This window comes from Cydia strobilella, chromosome 9, assembly GCF_947568885.1.
Source record: "Cydia strobilella chromosome 9, ilCydStro3.1, whole genome shotgun sequence".
Taxonomy (NCBI): domain Eukaryota; kingdom Metazoa; phylum Arthropoda; class Insecta; order Lepidoptera; family Tortricidae; genus Cydia; species Cydia strobilella.
In genome coordinates this window covers 9098181-9124743 of record NC_086049.1, presented here as the reverse complement: position 1 = coordinate 9124743, position 26563 = coordinate 9098181, and the positions used below count along the sequence as shown (strand labels likewise).

General features: G+C 38.0%; 1 protein-coding gene across 1 annotated transcript in view; it reads right to left on the bottom strand.

Moving 5' to 3' along the window:
• Positions 1-26563, bottom strand: part of LOC134744239 (voltage-dependent calcium channel gamma-3 subunit) — a 77255-nt gene that overhangs the window by 10942 nt on the left and 39750 nt on the right. Inside the window, exon 2 of the mRNA XM_063677983.1 lies at positions 1032-1152. Within this exon, the coding sequence (XP_063534053.1) occupies positions 1032-1135 (104 nt within the window). The 5' untranslated portion in view covers positions 1136-1152. The remainder of the gene's footprint in view (positions 1-1031; positions 1153-26563) is intronic.

Sequence of the window (26563 nt, the reverse complement as noted above, 5' to 3'; positions counted from 1 at the left end):
CATTGATGGTGATTCCGTGGTCCAAACAAGGCAACAGTGCAAAAAATCCTTTTCACGTTTTTTCTCCTAGATTTTTAAACTGTACTCATTTGTCTGTATAAGGTAACGAATAAATATATTTCAATGGTTCAAAATTTTCAAACTTGTTGTAATATCTTACATGAATTGTGTAAATTATAAGGCAGAGAAATTAAGTGGTCCAATGATAGCAACCTTCCCCTATATACATAAGTGTATGTATATGTGGCTACTTAAATAATGTGGTTATCATTATATACAAAGAGTTACAAATAGGTAGACATAAATCCACAGAATTGGCAGGGACTTTCTCTTGCAACATTTTTTAAACTAATGAAACCTATAACGTTCGTTAAAACTGCTTAGAGGTCGGTGTGACGCGCAAACCTGATTGAATTAAATTGATGCGCATCTATTATTTGTTTTAGAGTGAGCCATAATTGAAGCCTAAGTTTGGAGCATACTGAGTAGTTGTGATACAATAATTAAAATTAAGACCTCTATGGATTGGGAGGATGAATAGGATATAAGACGACTCGATTCCTATACTAGTCAAAATATAAGAGAACGTGCACAATTCTGTTACGTCCACGTATAAGACTTGTACTAATGTACTCATTCCAAATATTATCAAAAGTTCGCTTAGAGGTGTATTTAGCTATAGACGTTGGCCGATCACTGGATATTGTATACTGTATACTGATACATGTCAACTTTAGAACCAACTCAGTAATGTGGTTGGCGTTGGTGATGTAGTAATTTACAAGTAAACGAGTACAATTTCAAATTGCGAATGCAGCAGCGTTACTGCTTCCCACATTGTTGTTGTTGTGTGTCGGACATTGTTGTCCGTCATTCATTTTAACAAGATGACACCACCGGGTTACCGCTGCAGTAGTCACAATCAGAATGAAACGTTTCAAAATGCGGTCTGTAAGAATTAGAGGTTGTGTTATATTAGTACCCGTATGGGTAATACTCTCCTTTCCTTTTCGACACTACAGTCGGGTTACCTGGGCGGGCGGCGGCTGGCGATGGCGCCGCTGAGCGTGGGCGCGGGCTGGCGCGCGGCACGCGGCAGCGTTGCGTGCACGCACTGCGCACCGCCGCCCCACATACCTTCCCTGCCTCTCACTGAAACAAAAAAAAAGTTCAATTTCAAGTCACCCGGGCTAAAGCTTTACACAAGGTTTAAGTACTTTATTATAAGTCAGTAAACATTTATAAGCATTAGGTATTTTAGGTGACATGTTTTAATACTTTATTTTATTTGTACTTAAGTATGAAATCAAAAAAGTTTGACATTCATGATTTCGATCGCGAAACAATAATATAAGTCAAGGCTATTTATAGTTCTAACCTAAACTGATTTAAAGCGCAAAGTTTCGATTGTAATTGTGTGTGGAATAAGCGATACGAAACAAAATAATAAGTAACGCTCCGCATCCTAGATGTAGACCGAATGATAAAAATCTACTACTCCTACCAAGAAGAAAACTAGTGATACCTATCACGTTAGCATAAACATTACAAAATATAAGTTAAAGTTTAACAGTTAAGGTTGACGTTTGTTTGTTTCCAGCAGTGGAACTTCCAAATTGAATATGTAACAGGGACATGCACTCAAGTCAATGACAACTGTCTGTTCTTGCAATGGCAGTTCGATTCGAGTTTGGATTGTTGCGCACATCGGGCGCGGTCCGACGGGAATTAACTGGTATATGTAAAACATCGCTTAGTGGACAAACGGCTTTATCACGCTTTGTAGGTTTGCCAAGTAAATTTTTGTATGCCGTAACAAGAAATCGTAAAAATTAGTGCATAAGTATTCGTCCGATATTCGGGACCTGTCTCGTGGGTGAAACCACTTTTCTACCCCTTTTTTTACGAAAAGATTGAAATTATAAGTAGATTAAGATTAGATGTAACTTGTACAGTCGCCATCAGATATATTTGAGTTGCCAAGGCAATATCTGAACACACCTCTATTGTCAAGGCGCTAGGTGCGTGTTCAGATAATTTTAAGCACCTCGGCCGCTCCGATATATCAGATGGCGACTGTAATACGAACGGTTTTTTGGCAGTTGGTTGAGTAGCTGGTATGGACACGGATCAATACAATAAATTTCACATTTAACGGTTGATATGACCATCGACCTGCTTTTAGTCATTGGGCGGTCGACCGCCTAAGGCTAATGATGAAGTAGCTAATTATATTTTGACTAGTATGTACTTACGCACCCAACGCTTGATAAAATATTCAATAATTCATTATTTTGCAGTTCTGCATTCAGGCTGCGCTTCGACCAGACGAGAGATCTGTTTATTTAGAACGAATAGAATCACTGCCCTCGCAACGCATCCTCGCAAATCTCTGGTCAAAGCGCAGCTTTATGAAGTGCAATAATATACGATTGTTTGATGGTTGTCAGTAATTAATTATTAATGCAACACACACCGAGTGATAGGTAATTAATTGCGAGATAGCTCCCCGTGAGCACGTCACTGTCGACCGCCATTAACATATTGCAGTTGCGGCTACGTCATAGATAATCTCTCATTCGATCCCTCATCAGTGGTCAAGCGCTGGCGGGGTCAGAGTTGCGAAAAATCCTTAGCTATGCAAATCTAGAATAGGTATGTGCTGACTGCGAAACGACAGGACAATAATTTGACGTTGGGTTTCATAACAAGGCTAAAGCTTCCAACTTGGCAACAGGCAGATCGAGACTGATCTGTATATATATTGATGTATACTTAAGGGCGTTACTAATTTTAAATAGAAGTGGGTGGTACTCAAAGCTCGAAGAATCGATACCTGCTGAGCAGAAATAGATGACGACTACGTACTTACCCAATAAAAAACGCAGCGTGGGAATTGCCCTAATGATCTGGTCACGATCCCAAAAAAGCTTAATGATGGACAAGTTTGGGAACAAATCAAATTATTTTATTAAATATGTTGATTTGTTTTTTTTGTTTTTAAGTAGTCACACTACTATATATAAATTAAAAACTGTAATAGATGTCATATATTAAAGACCGCCGCCGCGGTTAGCCGCGATAGCTAAAGACGCCGGTTCGAATCCGGCCTTCACCACTGGAGGGCTTCGTCACTTTTTCTTTAATATATGACATCTATTACAGTTTTTAACTTAATGATGGAATTGTGTAACGGTATTTTAGGCCTAGCGCAAATTCCCGCGACACAATTTCGCAGGCGAGATAGACAATTACTCGTTTTTCTCTAAGCGCCACTTGCACCATCCCACTAACCCGGGGTTTAACCGGTTAACCCTGGGTTAGTGGGATGGTGCAAGTGGCGCTAAATGTATTTATTAGAAATGGACGGGTAGTCTAAATCGCACGAGAGATACTATTTCGGCGCACTCATGCTAGGCCACTAGAAAGGCTATTGATTTCCTTGACTAACGTTAATGAGATCCCTTATAAAGTATGTACATTCGTTTTCGTACTAGCATCAGTAATATTTCAAGACATATAAGTATCAAACAACTCAAGATTAGGTGCACAATAATATCTTTAAATACTCCATCTTGTGGGGACCTAACCTACGAGTTGCGGCCACGTCATTCGCGTCAGCACACGCTTTCACTGAATTATTAACCAGTTTTCCGTTCACTGGACATGCTTTGTTTGTTGATTCTAATTTATAGACTTAAATTTTGTTTCGAGTAAATGTCACCTATGCAATTATATCAGTCATAGACATAGTATAGTAGTTATAGACATGAAACCGAGCGACTAGGGGTAAGAGAAAGACATATTCATGTATTGACAGGTTAATGTATGGCAGAATAATCCTTTTTCTCTTTTACTCTTATAAATTTCGGTATTTCGCCATCGCCTCCTATGCTGCCATAACCCGACCATGAAAAAAAACCCGGTCGGTGATAAGGACAAAGCATGGCACTATTTTCTCTTTCCTCTTATAGGAATCGCAATAAGACTATCTTTCTCTATCAAAGAGTGTCAGGCCCTTGATATCAGTCCATTAAAATTCTGCCAATTTAACCAATGGAATACTTTGCAAGTCTGCCTCTGCATCAGCATCACACGGTAACGAATTTCATTTATTTTTTCACCTTTACCGGTTTCATCATGACAGTCAATCAGTACCTTAATTGTATTGTAATTGCTATTCTTAAATATATAGTCAGTTTAGTGAAGCATAGCATGTACTTATAGTATTATGTAACTATAATATGAAACCGAATGATCTATAAAAAAATATTTTATTTTATTATACAGTATCAATTTCCCTAAGAAAACGACTGAAATATTTACAAACTGTCTAGAATAAAATATTATTTTCTGTCTGTAACATATTAAATTTGACCCACTTCCTTTAATCGCACATAAAACTGCCAACACACTAATGTGGCTACTGGTAATTAAAGCCAATCCTATTTGACTGAATGTATTACCCATCTATAAATTCCACACGATATCCACTAAAACTCAATCGATTAATTAAATCAAAGGGACGGAAGGATCTGTAATTAAGGAATAATGGCATAGTTCGGCCAAATTGTCTGACCCTGTAGGGACCATAAACCCTTTAGGTATTTTTTGTAGGCCAAGGCAATCGCCAATTAGATCGGCGATCGCAGTGCCTACTTTTTACTTGGCGAATATCTATTTTAAATAAATTGCCTCAACATGTTTAGGTATATTAACATAGATATATAGATATATTATGTAGACATAAACATGCTGACTATGAAATTAGCAGGCTCTTTGTCCCCATACAAGTTTATGATTTAAGAAGTATTCGTCTAATTCTATAAATATAGGTATTAAAAAAATATTGAAATATGGGCGATTTTCGGAGTTACCAGTGAGTTGACATTCTGAAGTAAGTACTCGAAACTACCCGAACACCTTCCTTCCGTTTTTTTTTTAATTTTACAATTTTATTATACTTAGTCAATCAGAAAGCATAGTTTATGGATAGAGATAACCAGAAACAAATATTTCACTCATTATTATTTTGAAATATGTCTCACGATAGTTTAAATAAATATTTATCAAAAAAAGAGTGTACAAGTTTCAAGAGGGGCGACAGCAGGTGACACTGATGGACATGCACATGTCTATAGGATACAGCAACCGTTTACCAGTACCAAAGAGGATAGGTACATATATAGGATAGAGGAGTATATACTGTCATAGTAAATTTTGTAGCCACAGTAAATTCACTGCCATCTATCGATTAAAACTAAAAATGAAGATGGTTAAAAATACCATAAAATGTATTTACATATGGATAAATGATTGCATTTATTATTATTATATGATTTTGACCCACGTTCTTTTACTGATATTCTTTAAAATTGTGAAATAATAAACGAAACCGTCAACGCCATCTAGTCGAGAATAGGCCAAAGGTGGTAAAACGTGGTGGCGCCGACTGTTCGAGAATCAATTTTTTATTTTATTTTTTTATTTAGGCAACAAACAGTCATATACAAAAATGATGTAATAATAAGCAATGTGTTAATAGACCTTGAGTGCCCTACCTTAATTAAATAATTTCTAATCTAAAGTAGCTAGTGTAGGAGCAGTAAGCGGAAAACAAAGTTATCATTATTTAACAAACTTATCAGTAACTTGAAGTGTATCTATATTCATTCATCCATGTATATGTATGCACGGGCAGGTTGCTTACTCGTACATACATCCACACGGGGTACACAAAGAATGTTATAAATTATTTGTGCATAAGTTACCTATTACAATGTTAAATTATAGAAGTTGTTACAAAAGTTTAGTTATACCTACTTAAATAAACAGTTTGTTATTGTTTACAATTTCGATTTGAAGTGAGTAATAATTTGTTTTTCTAAACTTTCACAGGTTTTATACGAAAAAAGATCAATGTGGGATACATTTATATTATAATAATTGAGACAACGGTTGAAATAAGAATTTGAGCAATATCTTGTACGAGAGAAAGGAATAGAAAATAATTTCTTATGGCGTGCAGTGCGTTGAGGTATCTTAAATAACAACGTACCAAGAAGTGAGGGGGAGTCAATAAAGCTGTTAATGATTTTATAGAGAAACATTATATCAAACTGTGCTCGACGATCTTCAAGTGTCAGCAATCCATAGTGAACAAGACTATTTTTATATGAGTTTCGACTCCGTCCCATACGGAAGTCGATAGACTTGAGAAATTTCCTTTGTACACGTTCTATCCTATTGATATGATACACTTAAAGAAAGGGTTCCAAATGATACACGCAAAATCTAGGATTGATCTGACTAAACTGTAGTATAATATCATGTATGTCATTTCGTTTTGAAAAGGCCTACAAACCCTTAATATAAAACCAAGTTGTTTGTAAGCCCTTTGAACAACGATATCTATGTGATTATTAAAAGTAAGTTTATTATCTATTAAAACCCCATGGTCACTGACTTTGTCAACCCTGATTATGTGGTGATTATTTAATATATAATTATATATTATTGGATTTTTGTTACGTGTAAATGTGGTAATATTGCACTTATCAGGATTAAGAAATAGTTGATTACTCTCACAATAGTCAGACAGAGAATTAATATCGGCTTGAAGCTCGCAACAATCATTGACTGTGTTAATAATCTTATTTTTTTTTGCATCATCAGCATATAACAGGTGATGACTGCTGCCAAGTACATCACCAATATTATTTATATAAAGTGTAAACAGTAATGGACCGAGATGCGACCCTTGAGGGACACCTGAAGGAATGTAAAGAAAATCTGACATGAAACCTTTGATCGAAACGGCTTGTGAGCGATTTGTGATGTATGACTTGATCCATCGGAACAAGTCGCCATGTATTCCGGCACTCCAGAGCTTCTCCAATAAGATTCTGGGACTAATTTTATCAAAAGCCTTGGAGAAGTCCGTGTACACGACATCGACTTGGCGTTTATTATTTAGTGCGGTTAGTAAAAAATCTGTAAAGGAGACTAAGTTGGACTCGACACAACGACCTTTGAAAAATCCGTGTTGATTTCCGATTTTCTTGATTTCCGAGGCACGTTTTGTCCTTAGACTGTATATCTATCTTATACGGAGTTATATAAATATTTGCCAGTACCTATACTGTATTTATATTAGTAGCAAGCCTCAAACAAAAAAGTCAATGTCAGTTTCCTTTATTTCAAAAGCAATTGATCAGAAAGTACTGTCATGCTTTTTAAACGTAAATGATGTGCGGAAATTAGAGAGCTGATCTCATTCCAGCGCGGAACAGCGGTCCCGGCCTAATGACCGAACCGGCTTCGGATTTATGACAACCCCTTGATCCGATCGCTCCTCAAATGTGCTATACTTATATGAGTAAGTATAATGTGATCTGTAGGTATACAGTACTGTTCTTTATAGTAAGTAGGCATGTAACTAAGCAGACAACACAATGTTTTCCGATTTACACCCGTGCCTCGAAATTAGGTAATTTTCCCCTGTAGCTGATTAAAGAAACGTCTTTAATACGCTACACTGCAGTAATAACCCAGGTTGCGTAGCCAAGATGCCAATCGTTTTCGTTCCGTAGCGAACGAAACGCCAATTTCTCTGTCGCACTAATATGGTAATAGAGAGAGATGACTACGCTACGCTACGGAGCGTAAACGATTGGCATGTTGGCTAGGCACCCAGGTCAAGTATAAGCACCAGGCAAGACAGGTCTAAACAAGGTTGCTTTGATAACAACATATGCTAACTAAGGCTCATAACCATAAATTTGGAATATGCATAATATGAAATAAACTACACCTATACCTAGACTTATATTGACCGGGATATGGACCGTGATTACCTTTTGTATTGTTTTTGATTGCTTTTGTATTGTCTAGTGAAACTAACCGTGATTCGTTCAAAATTCTTACACCTATACCTACCTAACTGAACCTAACTGAAAATTACCTCATAATGTATGGTTGCGATTCGTTATAGATCGCGAGCCAGGCGCAAATTCCGTCAGTCATCGCCTCCCGGGCGAAAACTCGTATAGCGGTTAACGGCTATGTATGATGAACCCTCGTGAACGTCAGCTGCCGCTCCGTTGGTGGGTTGAGGAATGACAGCCACCAACACGCGTAACACGGTCTTTCCACCGCGATACAACTGGCTGACGATTTGTTTTATTAACAATAGCATCTAAACTATCATCTGACAAAGTATTAAACGGGAGGCGATGACGCCGATGGCTGAAAAGAATTTTCTTTTTTACATGTTCATGTGACCAGCTGAAGCTCTTTCCACAGCGATACAATCGGCTGACGATTTTGTTTATTTACAATAGCATCTAAACTATCAACTGACAAAGTATCAAGCAGGAGGCGATGACTAAATTTTTTATAGACTTTATTTGCTGCCATTCCTCAACCCACCAACGGAGCGGCAGCTGACTTTCACGAGGGTTCATCGTACATAGCCGTTAACCATTATACGAGTTTTCGCCCGGGAGGCGATTGGTCATGGAAATCTGTTCCTGGCCCGCGGTCTATTACGTAATCCGTCCGCGAAACAGCTGAAATATCCACCCACCTTTATCCCGTGGGTCAAAACTCTATTAACCTTGGTGAAGGTCTCTTATACAGCATTGTACCTGTCTAGCTAGGGCCTTTAATTGGTCAATGCTCGTATGTACCATGTACCTGTACGGCTACCACCAGCTTGATACTGGCATATTCGCTAACGTCTGCGTAACTTACTTGCACCAATAGTAACGGACCAATTCGAACAATGAGCTAGATATCAACTAGATATCCACTAGATATGAAACAGAGACGATAACGAGATATTTAAGAAAGTCATGTCAAATTTGACATTTCCGCGATTCCGAATGTCCTCTTGAACGATCTCTATAAAATTTGCTTAAGATATTACTTAGACATCCAATGGATATCTAAGGGATATCCAAAACGTCACAATAATTGTAGCGTGAAATGACAATTTTTTTCTCACAACAATTTTAGGCCAAAAAACTGGTTTTCTAGTTTTTTGGCCTAAAATTGTTCAACTTTGTTTATTTATTTGTTTATTTGTTGCCAACTTTGGTGCCCAATATCTCGAAGACAATGAAGTTTAAAGTAAATATGGGATACAATATTGCTTAAAGCCGTTGCTGTTAATATTATAAGATACAAAAAACATTAGAAAACTAAGGGATTCAGATCGAAAGTTATTGGCGTTAGGGAGCCCCTTAAAGAGTATCTTCCAAATTTCGATGTAGGTAGGTATTTATGGATCAAAGCCAAACGAAGCCATAAAACGGCAAAGTTTACGTAAAATGTTAAATATCCGGTCTCGGCTTACGATTCGAAAATCACGCAGTTTAAAAACAAAGGAAAAACAACCACAAAAAAAGAACACAACGACAAAATAAAGGTTCAAAGTAAAAAAACCTGATTGAAATTGAATGCTTTAGTGCGATAGCGTTTACTCTGTGTACAATGTTTACTTTGTAGTCCATGATGTCAGTTACTATAGCAGTAATATTGTAAAAGTCTGTAGGGCAAAATATTTTCGTTCATTGGTACGTAACAATTAATGCCCTCCAATCAACAAACAAGACACCCAATACGTATAAATATTGAGTTGCCAGTGATGGTCTTTGTCTGAGAAATTTCAAAAAACGTTAAAATGAATCGCTACAGATACATCACTGGTAAGATTTGCCTAGACACCGTATGGTTATATATCGGAATAACGAAAATTGATTTACCTAATGTCGAATCACCTATGCTCGATTCACCTATTAAAAAAAATACCTAATGGGCAATTAACCTAAGCTAGTATCAACTAATGAACTAAGTACCTAATGCATGTTTCACCAAACATTGTTTTACCTAAGCTCTGATTATCTATAGTCGATTTACCCAAACTTGACACACCTAATGCTCGAAATACCTAAAACCGATTTACCTAATACACGAAATATCTAATGGTGATATACCTAATGCACGAATTACCTAAAGCTGATATACCTATTGCTCGAAACACCTAAAGCTGATATACCGAATGCATAAATTAACTAAAGCGGTTATAACGAACCAAACACCTAAAAGTCGATATAACTAACGCACGGAATACCCAAGGTCGATATACCTAATCCACGTAATACCGAAAGTCGATATACCTAATGTACTATATTCCTAAAGTTGATTTAGCTATTGAACGAAATACCTAAAGTTGATATACCTAGGTAATGCACGTAGAAAATACCATTGTGAATGAATCTGTTGCTGTCGAGCAATGTGTAATAATTTTGCATTTTTATTTTTTTTTCCTTATTTTTGAGGATATTTTTGTATGAATAAAAAAAGTATTTTTGATAATAAAGCTATAATTATTTTTCTCTCTTAAAAAGATAGACTCTGGTGTCTGTAACCCAGCCTGGTACGCCGAGGGTTAACATTACCTAATACTGTATTTGGCGTTATGAATTTAATTTTACCCTTTTTAGGGTTCCGTACCAAAAGGGTTAAAATTGGAACCTATTACTAAGACTCCGCTGTCCGTCTGTCTGTTACCAGGCTGTATCTCATGAACCGTGATAGCTAGACAGTTGAAATTTTCACGCATGATGTATTTCTGTTGCCGCTATAACAACAAATACTAAAAATAGAATAAAATAAATATTTAAGTGGGGCTCCCATACAATAAACGTGATTTTTTTTGCCGTTTTTTGCGTAATGGTAACTATTCGTGCGCGAGTCCGACTCGCACTTGGCCGGTTTTTTTAGGATTCCGAAGGAAAATTGTCTAAAAGCCTTATACATATGTATTTACTTTACTTTATAATTGCTAAAAATTGATAATTACTACTAATACAAACTGCGATAGCTGTACTTACCCCCCACCATGCACTTCGGACGGTGCCAATAGGTAGGTATATAGCTAGGTAGCTATAGGTATTTTGTTCGTTAAAAGGTAAAGCAGCCTTAGGTATTTCGTGCATTAGGTAATTAGGTATAACAACTTTAGGTGTCACGTGTATTAGGTATATTAGCTTCAGGTATTTCGTTCAATAGGTAAATCAAGTTTAGGGGTATCGTCTATTCTGCCCTCTTAAAGCAATTGGCGGTATCTCAAAAAAATACACTTTTGAGTTAGTTATACCATCGTGTAGCTTAAAACATTCTGCATAGGTTGTACGAAACAAATTAGTCGTATTTTACCTGTAACATGACTAAAAACCCCTAAGAATATTTTGCATATCTCAATTTTCCCACCATTTCCGAAGCCATTTAGCAGTAGTCTAATATTGCTAAGGTAAATAGCAGTATACTCATTTACTGCCAAACCGCAACAAAAAACTAATATATTAAGACGAACCGTATCTTTAGTTACGGCCAAATCGCTAAGTATTATGTACGCAAGATATCTACCATCCTTCGTGCAATTAGTACGAGTACCTAACATACCTAGTGACTTCTAGTCATTACGAGTTGTTGTTAACAAAGTGAGGAGAAATCTTGGCATAATGCTTTGAAATTACCATATTAATGTCTAAAAAAAGTGGATTAAAGAGTGATGTGACTAGGTAATAGCTTAAAAAAGGAGAGTTAGGGTGAGAGTACGTCAGTTTTCAGAATTTGCACTTCATTGAATGGATCACAAATACCTATACAACCGGATAGGTATTTAGTGAGTGTTGTAGAATTTATAGGTTAGTTAATATGTACTTATTATTCGTTACGGAAAACGAGTACGAAATAAGTACTCTTTATTAAAAACAAATAGGTATTTGAATTTAATTTAAGATTAAGGGATCACTTTGGTTATCTACCTATAAGTTTTGGCTTTGTTTGATTAATATCAAATCATATTGTGTAAGATTGTTAGCTGTTTGGTTCCCAATAATAATAATAAAAAAGTATTAAATTTATTACAGAGACATGACAGAGACATTAAAAACATCATTCTGTGGTCTGTGGGTTGATAATTGCTCAGCACAGAACAAAACCTGGGTTTTTTTCAGCTTTGAATTATTAATTTTATTTATTAGCTTTAATAAATATTAACTCTGATGACACAAGCGTGGAAAAAATCACTATCAACTAATTTGAAACTGGTCACAAATTTTTGTCCGCTGATTTTTTTCAACACGGGGTAGAACTATCAATAAAACGCATGAAAAACTAAATTTACGACTTCGAAATACAAACTATCAAAGTGTCCGTTATTATAATAAATTTATTACTTACACTGATTTTGATATGTACCTTGCGTGCAATCAATCAATTTATTTGCAATAAAACATACTTAAATGCATAACTAAGTATTAGGTATATTAAAATCAAAAGTGCTCCCACCTCCAAAGAAAAAGAATAAGCCTGCAGGTATATCCAAAAATACAAAGCGCAATAAGTATAAAAATTAAATGCTAAATATAATACCTTCCAATCGAATGAAATTTTGGTACGAATTACCTGTATTTAGCGCATAGTTTCATGTCAACAAAAACATAGAAAATGATTAGTTTTGTTTGAATTTAAGTTACAATTAGTATCTTTGACTAAAAAATATATTATAACAATATATTAAAATGTATTTTGTACAAAATTCATATCCATTTTCAGCCAAAATATTTACACTTACTTTTGTATGGGACTTTATATACCGACGCTAAGGGAAACAGCGACAACTGAGAAATAAAACCTAATAATACGTAGCGTAATAGCGGTATCTCAAATAAACGACAAAAAAATAATATTTTTATGATAACAACCCTATATATAATAAATAAAGACAAATTATTATATGAATAATTCTTCGCAGTTAAAATTTTCTTACTCTAAGGTGATGCGAAATCAATTTTCACGTTTTCTCTAATATCTCGAAATGTCTAAAAATGAGTTACCGCCAATTGCTTTAAGAGGGCAGTATTAGGTATATCGACTTTCAGTATTACATGCATTAAGTACAGTCAGCAGCAGAAGTTGCTAAGCGGGCGAGGTGTTCAAAATGATGTTGACGCGACTTTATTGTTTAGAGAATAAGAGCGTATCAAGGTAATTTTGAACACCTCGCCCGCTTAGCAACTTCTGCTGCTGACTGTATATCGATTTTAGTTACTCCGTCCTTTAGCTGTATCGACTTTAGGTATTTCGTTCGTTAGGTATAACATCTTTAGGTATTTTATTCATTCATTCATTAGATAAACCAATTTCGTTCATTAGGTACTTATATCAGCTTTAGGTGTATCGTCCATTAGGTATATCAGCTTTAGGTGCTTCGTGCATTAGGTATATAGCTTTAGGTGCTTCGTGCATTAGGTATAATAGCTTTAGGTGAAACGTGCGTCAGGTATAACGTGCATTAGGGAATATCGTGCATTAGGTGTTTCGTCCATTAGGTGAATTGAGATTAGGTATTATAAACTTAGATCATTCAATGTTTAGGTAAAATGATCGTTAGGTAATTTAAAAATAGGTGAATCGTGCATAGGTGATTCGACATTAGGTAAATCAATTTTCGGTATTCTGATATGTATGTAACCGACCGTATCTATCTGAACTCCAGTCGGTAGCATTAGATGTATGTGTGTTCAGAATTCAGAGCAAACTGCTGGTTAGTGTTTCTTTTAACTCCTATGTAGCTTAAGTCATAACGTATAACCCCGTTTATTGAGAATAATCAGTAATATTTACACTTAAAAAACGTTGATAAATATAGTTATCAAATTATTCAATAACGGTATATGATTTAAAAATAAACTTTTTTTTCTTTTAATCGAATGTATGACTTTCACGTCCAATCACAAACATTACTTTTATCTAGCGAAATAGCCTATAAGGAGACAACATTGACAACCATAATTTTTATCTGTGCAAGGCTATTAAAGATAAAGATAATCTTTATCTTTAACTAGCGACCCGCCCCGCGGCTTCGCATCGGTGCAATGCTGATGTATTATACATAATATACACCTTCCTCTTGAATCACTATCTATTAAAAAAACTGCATCAAAATCCGTTGCGTAGTTTTAAAGATCTAAGTTTACATAGAGATAGACATCCATCCAGACAGCAGGAAGCGACTTTGTTTTATAATATTCATTAGTTTGGCGCTATTGGGAAAAAATCTCAGTATTGAACGTTAATAAGTAATAAGAATAACAAAACCTTTTTAGTATTCAGTTTATATACAATTTAATTGTTAACACCCTGATACTCTTGCATTTTTTTTTTCATTATTGTTGTTATTGTGTTTGTTCTTGTTTGCACAAATAGCTCTGTTTTACTCTGTTGAAACTTTATTAAACATGATGTTAAAATATTTTCATTAAGGAAACTGTAAGTCTAGCTTTAAGAAAATTTCCAGTGTTATGCATAACTATAGAAGACTGTTTGTTTCTTAAATAAATAAATAATATGTAGTGATGATAGCCTTGCACTTGATACATATTTGTTAGAAAGTGACGTTAAAGATTAGCTAACCAATGAACCAATTTAAATGAAATTTGGAATGGAGATAGTTTGACGGAGACGGAATCCAAATAACATAACAAACGGACATAATATAATAATAATAATAATTTGCACGAACGTGCACCTAGGACCGCCGGAGGTGTCCCTGCATGGCAAGCGCGGATCGAGCGACGTATCAGCTCGTTTAGGACTCTCATTGCAAAGTTGATCTGCTTTAGGGGGGGCAACAATCGCCCCCGAGTAATGCGCTTTGTGAACCAGGCGTTCGCGGGGACGGATGTCAGGCCCCGCGACTACATGGCCAATGTCACAGAGCGCATCGACTTTCTAAAGCAGAAAGTCTATGCATGGGCAAACCGTATTCGCCGCTACAGAGAGCGTGTGGATCGATTCCAGCAGAATCGTCTCTTTCAAAGTGACCAAAGGAAGGTATACCGAAGGTGGGAGGAAGCCGATCCTCGTGTGTCCGACATGCGGTTGCCGGATGCTACTGCCATGACTGATTTCTGGCGTAGCATCTGGTCAGTGCCTGTTGAACACACGGAGGGCCGTTGGATAGACGTTGTCGAACGTGAGTGCGAGAACATCGAACCTATGGGTGCTATTACCATCAGCCCCGACGATGTAAGTTGTGCCATCCGTACGGCCCAGAACTGGAAAAGTCCTGGACCGGACGGATTGCACAACTTCTGGCTAAAATGGTTTCGATGCTCGCACGAACGGTTGGCAACGCAGTTCCAACAAGCCCTAGAGCTCGGTTCCCTCCCACCTTCCCTAACAACTGGTGTGACCTTCCTGCTCTACAAGTCCGGTAGTACCACGGAAGCGAAGAACTACAGACCCATCACGTGCTTGCCTACACTCTACAAGCTCCTTACATCCATTTTGAGAGCAAAAATCAACGCGCACATTTTCGCTAACAACATTTTGGCGTCCGCTCAAAATGGATGTAGGGTTGGGTCCCGTGGTACTAAAGAGCTCCTCCTCATAGACATGACCATATGCCAGCAAGTTCGGCGGAACAGGGGGGGCCTCTCGGCCGCCTGGATTGACTATAAGAAGGCCTATGATTCGGTGCCTCACTCATGGCTGAGAAGGGTATTGGAGCTGTATAAACTTGATGCAGCTTTAATATCCTTCCTAAGTGCGTGTATGAGGCAGTGGATCACAGTCCTTCGTCAACCAGGAGGTGGAGATGACCGCCCTGGCCCGCAGGACTTTATAAGGATCGAGCGAGGAATATTTCAGGGTGACAGTCTGAGTCCCCTGTGGTTCTGCCTAGCTCTGAATCCCCTCAGCACCCTGCTGAAGGATTCAGGGTTAGGTTGCCAGCTTCGGAGAGAGGGTGAAGTCATTTCTCACCTTATGTACATGGATGACCTCAAGCTATTTGCGCCAAATAACCAAGACTTGATGGTGCTATTGAAAACCACAGAAGTTTTCAGTACCGCCATCAGAATGGAGTTTGGTGTCGATAAGTGTGCGGTTATGCATGTACAGCTGGGGAGGTTGTAAATTCAACAAATTTACAACTTTCTGAGACAATGTCTTTCAGATCTATCTCTGAATCAGAAACCTATAAATACCTTGGTATGTCACAGTCGTTGGGTATTGAGGGCGAGGGTATTAGACGGTCGGTGAAGGAGCGCTTTTTCAGTCGGCTCACAAAAGTCCTTAACAGTCTTTTGTCAGGAGGCAATAAAGTGCGCGCCTTCAACGCCTGGGTAATGCCCATACTCATATACTCCTTTGGCATACTAAGGTGGACTCAGACCGAGCTGGACGCCCTGGATCGGAGGGTCCGTCTACTACTCACCACACACCGTATGCTACACCCACGCTCGTCAGTTATGAGATTGTACATCTCACGGAAGTGTGGAGGTCGAGGCTTCCTTAACGCCAAAGATCTCCACAACCGCGAGGTGTGCAATCTCAGGAATTATTTCCTTAACAACGAGTGTGGGATGCATCGTGATGTGGTGGCAGTGGACAGGCACTTCACGCCGCTCTCCTTGGCAAACGAGAACTGGCACAAACCTGTGGTACAAAGTGCTGCGGGCCGCAGGGCGGTATGGGAGAGTAAGGTGCTACACGGGCGGTTCTACAAGGCCCTCACGGGACCCGATGTAGACCTGCTCGCGTCGGTGAACTGGTTACGATTCGGGGACCTCTTCGGAGAAACCGAGGGTTTTGCCTGTGCAATTGCGGACGAAGTTATGATGACGAACAACTATCGGAAATATATCCTGAAGGACGGTACGGTCGACATTTGTCGGGCATGCCGCCGTCCCGGAGAGTCACTCAGGCATATCATTTCCGGTTGTTCTCATCTTGCTAACGGCGAGTACTTGCACAGACATAATCTCGTAGCCAGGATTATTCACCAGCAGCTTGCTCTTCTATACGGCCTTGTGGACTGCGAAGTACCGTACTACAAGTATTTACCTGTGCCAGTTCTCGAGAATGGTCGTGCCACGCTCTATTGGGATCGATCTATCATCACTGACAGGACTATTGTAGCCAATAAGCCTGACATTATGATAATAGATCGATCGCAGCGCCGGGCCGTGCTCGTCGACATCACCATCCCCCATGATGAGAATCTCGTGAAAGCCGAGAAGGACAAGTCCAGTAAGTACCTAGACTTGGCTCACGAGATAACCGCCATGTGGGATGTTGATTCGACGATCATTGTCCCGATAGTCGTTTCAGCGAACGGTCTCATAGCGAAGAGTCTCGACCAACACCTTGAGAGACTCTCGCTAGGTGGTTGGATCAAGGGTCAGATGCAGAAGGCGGTTATCTTGGACACGGCGCGGATAGTCCGCCGGTTCCTCTCTCTGCGGCCCTGACCACCGGCAGCTTGGGCCTTGCCCCGCTGCCGGCGGTACCCTAGGTTAGGTTTTTTATAATGTGTTTATATATTTTTTGTAATGTTTTATAAGTGTTTTTGTATTTTACTTTTATATCCATATTATAAAAACCTAGCCTAAGATGAAAGATAAATAAAGAGAATAATAATTTCAGCGAACGGTCTCATAGCGAAGAGTCTCGACCAACACCTTGAGAGACTCTCGCTAGGTGGTTGGATCAAGGGTCAGATGCAGAAGGCGGTGATCTTGGACACGGCGCGGATAGTCCGCCGGTTCCTCTCTCTGCGGCCCTGACCACCGGCAGCTTGGGCCCTACCCCGCTGCCGGCGGCACCCTAGGTTAGGTTTTTTATAATGTGTTTATATATTTTTTTGTAATGTTTTGTAAGTGTTTTTGTATTTTACTTTTATATGCATGTTATAAAACCCTAACCTAAGACTCAAAATAAATAAAGGAAATATTAATAATATAATAATAATAAAGCTTTATTTAATTCCACACAAGAATATACAGGTAGTAAGAAACTATACATTTAAAATATTAAGAAATAAAATAATAAAAACAAAAATTAAACAGAAATTACATCATAAATGTGTGGACCCCTTCTGGGTAAAAGCCTCCCCCAAAGTGTTCCATGTGTCTCTGTCTGTGGCTATATCGAGCCACTTTAGCCCTGCTGTCGCTACTATCTCGTCCGCCCACCTGGCGCGCGGACGGGCTCTGGCTCGCGTGCCCCGTGGTCCAGACCATTTTATTGCTCTGATGGTCCATCTGTCGTCGTTGTATCTGGCCACGTGACCTGCCCACGTCCACTTTCGTTTTAGTGAGAAAGTTAGAGCGTCCGTAATATTAGTTTTTTTACGGATAAGCGTATTTTTCACTCTGTCCCTTAATTTTATTCCCAGGCAGCTTCTCTCCATCTTTCTTTGAGTTGTTTGAATTTTTTTTCTTGTTTTGAGATCAAGCGTCCATGTTTGGCATCCGTATGTGAGGCATGGTAGTATGTCTGAGTCCATAAATTTATGGACTCAGACAAACGGACATAGGATAGTTTTTATCAATCATCATTTTCACTACACGCAGACGAAATATCGGACATAAGCTAGGTAACTAAATTTAAATGATAAAAAAAAAAACCTTTATCAATAGCTCCTTTATAAATTGCGTAGCTTATTCCGCTGTACGTGGGTATTTGGTGTAGTGAATTTATCGAGACATTAGGATAAATCCCTGGCCCTTTGTCGCGGGTTCCCCAAACAGGATTCTCCGACGAAGGTGGACATTGATATTCCGTCGCCGTGTCCCCGGGTTAGCGGCGAATTTTCGCAGCAACGTAAGCTTCATTTCTTCCAAACTTACCATTCCCGCGACCCGGCCCCGCAATGTAATAATGTGAAGGACGTTCATAGTAAAATTCAATTATTTTCTCTCTATCCAAGCTTTTGTTAACATTACGGATCGTTCGTACTTTTTATTATTATAATAAAGCTTTTTGCTCAGCTTTGCGGCTAATTCAATTAGATTTGTTAAATTTATTCGTAAACGATTTCGTTTTTATTTACTTGTTCAATGTGGACAATCTAGGTTAGAAGCTTTTATTCTGGGGCCAACGGGCCAATTCGAACTCAGATATCCACTATCAACAATATCAACTAGATATCCACTAGATATGAAACAGAAACGATAACAAAATATTTAAGAGTCATGTCAAATTTGACATTTCCGCGATTCCGAATGTCCTCTTGAACGATCTCTTAAGGATTTGCGAAATTATTTAGACATCTAAGTAATGGATGTCCCAAAATGTCACAATAATTGTAGCGGAAATGACAACTGGTTTCTCGAATCTAACTGCAAAAGATAACTAGTTAAGAATTAAAATTAATTATTACGTTTTTCGAACTGACCGGTTAGTCGAGATTATTTAGGTAGGTACATTCAAGGTGTTTTTATTTTTGAATTAAACAAGTCAACTTCTTAACTCCATAAAAATGGTTCTTTACGCAAACATGGAGATGGAGTTTGCGTTTGAATTCAAAATTTAGTAAGTCAGTAGCCGCTAGGTTCCTTGCCATTAATTTGCAGAAATTTGTGTTGAAATCAGCTTAATGATGCTAATTCACACCTCTGTTTGCTACACGGACGAATTACCTACAGTTATTACTGTAAATAATGTTAGTTTCATTAAAAGCCATCCAACATTACATGTTTCATTTACAAAATAACATTATCTACATCGAATTATAACATTGCTATTTAATACCGTCTCCAATAACAGTAACCGAACAACATTTTATTGAAAATTCCAACGTTGGAGAGGCTAATACTTATTTCCATTGTCCAGACACATATTACTTGTCAGAGTCAAAATGTCAGGATGGAATTCACGTGCGACCTTTTCTATTGGCGTCTTAAGAAATAACACAGTTAATAATAATAAAGCTCGCAGGGCAGCTTATGGCGAGCTGTTGGGGAGTAACGACCCCAGCACGGACCCGAGTGCTCCCGAGAGTCGGTCAGGGTCTCCGTCTCCGGCGTGTCTTCGTCGATCTGAGTGCAACCCCAAGGGGACCCGCAGGACTCTCGGTTCTGGCTTGCCTTTATTGGCCGTCCAGAGAGGAGTCGTTAGAGCTATATGCTCCAGGGGCGGAAGTGAAAGATGCATAAGACGCGAGCTGGCACAGTGGCTGTTACTGGGTAGAAAACGGCGCACACCTCTCGACACCTCTGAGCCGCTCACACCGGTGTTGCTCCTGGTCGTCTTTTCGTAAAGAGGCGAGGCGAGTTTCAGGGGCCCATCTAGTCAGCGGCAAGTCACCACCTGCCTCGATAACGTGTGTTAACATTGTTATGGCAGGTGTCCGGATATCTTTGCAATAACCCAGTCTCATTGTCCACCCAAACTTCAATAATTAGACCAGTATACCGTTCACTTTTTCTACAATGGTCCCAATGCCTGCTGCGACTGGTTCATGGGTGTCTATTATTGCGCCTGTGAACGGGTTCCAGCAGGCGTTCTACAAGACATGAAAGCTCTCCAAGGGATCTACGTGTTGGATCTATATCCCCACGCAAGCCTATCAAACGACCGGGATTTATAGGCCCGTGAAATCCAAAATAAAAATGATACAATGAGTTGCCAGTGATTTATCATTGTAAGTAATTACTCGTAGTTGTCAATTATGTTGCTCCAATTACAAAACGTGTTACAAGTTATCCGTCGCAAATTCGCGTCATGAAAATGGTAGTCTGGCTGCGAAAGTGCTCGGGTAGAGGCGGAACAAACTTTTTAATAGTAATGGTGACGATAAACGGTGTCATTAAACAGGATTACGCGACATTGCGCGTTGTGCTAGACGAGTCGAACTCTCATCGGGGCGCAGCTTATAAAACTCGTTTGGGAGATGTGTTCCGCATAGTACCATTAATTCTTAATAAGAGATTTGCATTATGTTTCATATTTCTACTGTCAAGCTTTGGTACAGAATACAGGACTGTGCACGCAGTGACGTAATTATCACAAAGATGATACAACCGATGAGATAAACTTAAAAAAATGCTATTTATAATTACCCACCCAATACCCATACGCACTAAACCTAAAGTTTATAAGGATTAAAGCTCGTAATATTTAAAAGACTTTAAAAAGCTTAGAAACCTTTTTGCTACTCCATCTTGAAAGAAAAATAGCCGAAAAAGAAAGGTAAGAAAAACCGACCAAGTTTACGCAGAAACGGCAAAAAATCACGTTTGTTGTATGGGAGCCCCACAAATATTTATTTTATTCTGTTTTTAGTATTTGTTGTTGCAGCGTCAAAAGAAATACATCATCTGTAAAAATTTCAACTGTCTAGCTATCACGGTTTATGAGATACAGCTTGGTGACAGACGGACGGACGGACAGACAGCGGAGTCTTAGTAATAGGGTCCCGTTTTTACACTTTGGGTACGGAACCCTAAAAAGGCTAAGTTGTATGCGCAAGTATAACCATGTTAAATGGAGATGATTTGAGAGACTCAAACATCAAAAATATGAAGCTGATCGATTATACATTCTACTGTAGTTTTCGGTTTCGTCATTGGAGCATCTGAATGACTTCAAACAAAAGCTACCACATGCAATTGGGCGGATTTGCCGGTAATCCGACACGCGTAGCTAATACACATGGCGTGTAAAAGGAATTCGTAAACTAGGACTGGGTGATTTACGACCCTGTGAGGTAAGCTCTTTAATTTAATTAGACTCTCAGTCTCTGGTGAAAATGAAATCAAACAAAGAGAAAAACTATTTCGTGCTATTTTTGTAAGAGATACGTAAATATATGTACCTATGTAAATCTTTGAACAGCCTTAAGTACTATATTCTGATATATTTTAAGTAAATGTATATAAAAGTTGGATTAATTATTTGTATGGCTTATGTAAACTGCAAAATTTTCGTTTTACTGCTTAACGAACATTTGTGAACATTTTACTTGTTCCAATTTTGCATAATACACTAAACGCGCCACATTGTTCGCATAAAGTATTTTATGGCACGTTTACACAATTTTTCTTAACAAAAAAAGTGGAGGGAACATATTATAATTGTTCACGGTGAAATCACGGGTTAATTCCACCGAGAACCGACCACAGGCGAGCAATCGACTGAAGTACACCGGTATAAATGCGATCCCAGATTATGTATATGTGTAATGGATATCGAGGTCAGATAATATACATTATCTTGTATAATTCGCGTATGCTTGGTAAGCGTTGGGAATACAGGGCATGAACGCCGCCGCAGCTGCCGTTTCCGTACGCATGCACTGAGGCTTACAATGGCCACGTGTGTTCTATGCAAAACTGGAGCACGATTTCATATAATTTTCTTCACTATCCCTTCGTGTGCCGAATTCCCGCAGCGGGAGGGCAATAAAATGGCCACGTCGACCGGCCTCCATTTTGCACTTTTTAGCGTACATTAAAAAATATTTAAATTAAATGAAAAATCTAAAGAAATAATATTTTTTTTAAATTTTGTGAACAAAACGTTTTATCGTTTGAGGAGTACACTGTAAAAAATGTTCATTTAATCCAACAAAAAAAATAGTAATAATCACATTTTTTTTTTCTAATTCCCAGGACATCAACTTTTTGTAATCGTAAGAAGTCGATTTTAGTTATTTTATATAGTAATTTGTGGGAATTACATTTTAATATTACCAAAGTGAATAAAATATAGCTAGCAGCTAAACTTTAGTGGTAATGACTAAAAATTTGTTTTAACGCCGTTTACAAAACGGGTATGTAATTTCTACTAAAGTATTTTTTTCCGTGTACAATCTATGTTTTAATGCTCTGCTCGTGTTAAAGGAGACACCCGAATTGTATGTCCATTTCAACTTTACATATATGTATTTAGATTATAATATTATAGCAATTTGTTATTGACTTTGTGAACTTTGTCACATTTTACATAAGCGGCCATATACTATAATAGCCATTATCACGAGATTATACCACATCTAGCATAATTTGCCTACTATTAAAACTCTTTTTACGTATGCAACATGCTGCACCCGGTTATACTTTTATTGTGCATCATATGCCGGCATAAAATTCCGTGCATAGGTAACGTGTCACATTTTGATGGCATGGCCCTAGGTTCACTACCGTGTTAAGTCCTAGTACCTACCTATTGTTTTCTTGTTATATAGCTTAAATCGTGATGACGGATCGGTTTTAGGATTAGAATCGGTAAACCACACGGCTTAGTGGCAAGCTATCAGCTCTCCCCACCGTGGCATAGCAGTCACAATCCTCAGCTTTAAGAGACCAACTAATTGGCTTGAAGCGAAAATCGACAGTAGCTAGATGCATGCAGCTACCGTGAAAAGGCTAAGCCGTTATTCAAATGCTTGAGCGTTGAAAACACACCCTCCAACTCCAAAGTACTTACTATTCAAGGGTGCGTTTTATATTTTAGAAAGAACAAAGACATTTGATAAAATAAAACTGCTCGACTACAATCTCACATAAACACATCAAACCTTCAACATGATGGATGGTATTTACATTGAGCCGGGAGTTAAAAGTCGGTAATACATTTTTAAGGTGTTTTTTTTTATAGTACCTTGTGATTAGGGTGTATTAATCCATGCTCTAAAGTGGAACGTAGCGACGTGAAGCAAGCCCACAGATGTCGCGCGTCGGCAGGCGCCTGCAATTTATTTAATGTGGCCCCGCCTACGTTTTATGACATTTTTTTCACCCTGCTGCGATGATACCTCCTCATCTTATTGAGCCGTTTGCATCACTTCCCTAGGGAGAAGTTTTATTAAGTGACGGTGCTTTACAGCTTCCCTAGAACGTTTATTTGATGCGAGGAATTTAAACGGTGCTTAATATTTTTGTGGAGGCTTGTAAATTAAGCTATAGAATATAGAATTTTACTCTATAAAAATTTAATAATTTTATTGTTATTCTAATCATTCTCTCCACTCATATAATCATTCAGACTGTTCATACCTTATAATGAATGTTACATCAAATATCGGTTTTCTGACCATGCAACAATGCTATAAAACAGATTAGTAGTTAACCACGTTATCCTATAATCTACTAAAACATGGGCGAGCGAGCTCGTTGAATAAACTACGAGTTTTTGCTGTGTTCGCAGAAAAAAGGTGGAATGAATTTGTCTACGAATGAAACCTGTGTAGCTAGATCTAGTTTTTCTTCTGAGTAGCTATAATGTTGTGAATATAGAAATCGATTACAGATTTTTATAAATATATAATTATGTCCTTACATATGCTATTATAGGTAAAATTACTATTTTTAATATACCTACATAAAAAGCTGATAACAGAAACGGTGTCTCTCGTTGTTACAACATCAATCTTCTGCAGTTGACGAAAGGGCAATGATAAATACACGTACAAACTAGTGTTTTCCACTACATTGCGCATAGACCTTAAGCACTTTAAAAAAATCTTCAAGGATATCTCAGTCTCAGAGAGGTTACGTAGCGGACATCTCATAGACTGATGTAGAGTTAGCAGATTTCCCGCATAACACACATTGCATTCCCATGAGAAATGTTGCCAGCATCAATGACACTATGCGAGACAAGTTTATGTTACAGTACCTATTAATCCACTATTAGTTTTCTTTTTTATAATTCAGTACCTATTTACTGCTTTCATCTTTTTCTGGCTTTATAAAATTCCGTAACAGAAAATAAATAAAGAACATTATTATAATATAACAAACTGGTCACGTCTTGATTTATTGAAAGTTATTTCGCGCCGGGTCACGGCCCGTGGGCGCCCGCTTATGAGATCGGTTATTTGCCCAGGGCCATATATCTACAACCGCCACCGCGGCGGGCCAAAACCGCGTATCCAACTTTCATTACACTTTGAAGTGGGCGGTACGCCGCCTTAAGCATCATAGTATTTCATTTTATGGAGGAAAAGCGAATGACCAGATGAGATGCACCACTTAGTATAGCGCTAAGACGGTAAGTAATAGAACATATATGCAAACTTATAATATACTGTTCAGAATATATAAATTCAATTTGATTAATTTTGTCTGATATAACTATTTACTGATATAAGGTTTAGTAAGCGTAACGTACGAAATTCACAATGTGGGAAAAAATTATGGGCCTTGGAGGGAAAATGCCTTAAAACCTTTAGTTAGATCATTTTACTTAAAGGAAACATTCTTTTATTTTTAAAAAGAAACAAGCATTTTTAGACAAGCGAAATTGAAAAAAAAAATGCAGTTTTGTATAATAAACTTCAGGTATTCGCCTTTTAGTTTACTTACGTTGAGTGACAGTTTTTAACCTTATTATCTGGTAACAGTTTGTGTATGTAGGTCACTGTTGTTTTGAAAGTGGCCCCCCTTAATATTTTTAGGTTAACACCGCTCACGTAATTTACTTGGTTTTGTTCATGTACAGCGGCCCTATTTATAACCCCGATAATACTAAACCATAGATTTGGGTTTCACCGTAATTTATAATAAACTTTGACAGTGATTTTAATCCGAAACAATGTTTTTGCACGTGCCCGAAATTAGTTAGCTTAATCCTATTGTTGAATTTATTCCCAGATAGGTATCCAGATAAATAAAACAAATATCAGGTGCAACCGTCTTAATTATATTAATATTTTGTTTCCTTTGATGAAAACAAATAATATTACCATATAGATACTGATATAATACCAGTTACACTGTTGTAAAATATTAGTATTAAAATTTCAATTTCATTTTTGTACGTGTACACTCAGCTGCAGAGATAACTGGGGAGATAATCTCTGACTCAGGCTGACTGTACATAATCGTCACCATTTATGAATTATTAGTTATTTAGTATTGTTTTTGAGACAACTGGTACTCCCATTTTATTTTTGAGAAAACTGGTACTCCCATTTTATTTCCTGGTTTATAATAGGGTTCCGTACCAAAAGGATAAAACGGGACCCTATTACTAAGACTCCGCTGCCTGTCTGTCTGTCCGTCTGTCACCAGGCTGTATCTCATGGACAGTGATAGGTAGTTAGACAGTTGAAATTTTCACAGATGATGTATTTCTGTTGCCGCTATAACCTCAAAAACAGAATAAAATAAATAATTAAGGGGGCTCCCATACAACAAACGTGACTTTTTTGCCGTTTTTATGGATAATGGTACGGAACCCTTCGTGCGCGAGTCCGACTCGCACTTGGCCGGTTTTTTGCTGTTATTAATGCTGTTATGGCTGACTCAATAATTGGCGGCGTCATTTGTTGGATTAGTGGCTTATCTACATTGCCTCGTTGTCTAATTCATTTAAATTTTCTCAGTTCTCGTCGTTCTCAACGGTATCGTAAAATGAGCTATATTATAGCTATAGCTGTTTTTTAGGGTTCCGTACCCAAAGGGAAAAAACGGGACCCTATTACTAAGACTCCGCTGTCCGTGTCCGTGCACTGTGGTTAGAACTCAGAAAAGTAGCTAGCTCACTACTTCCCTTACAGTTGCTTGTGAGTTGAACTAATTCTCTGCCACTTTCTATCAAAAGGTTACCTTTTTCAATGTGATAGTATAGAATCATGTCATATATATAAATCTAAGCGTATACTAACTATACCTAGTGTACGAAATGCTTCTAACTTTCATCATTCACATTGTAAAACATGATATATATAAAAACAGGTAAAATAACCAACAAT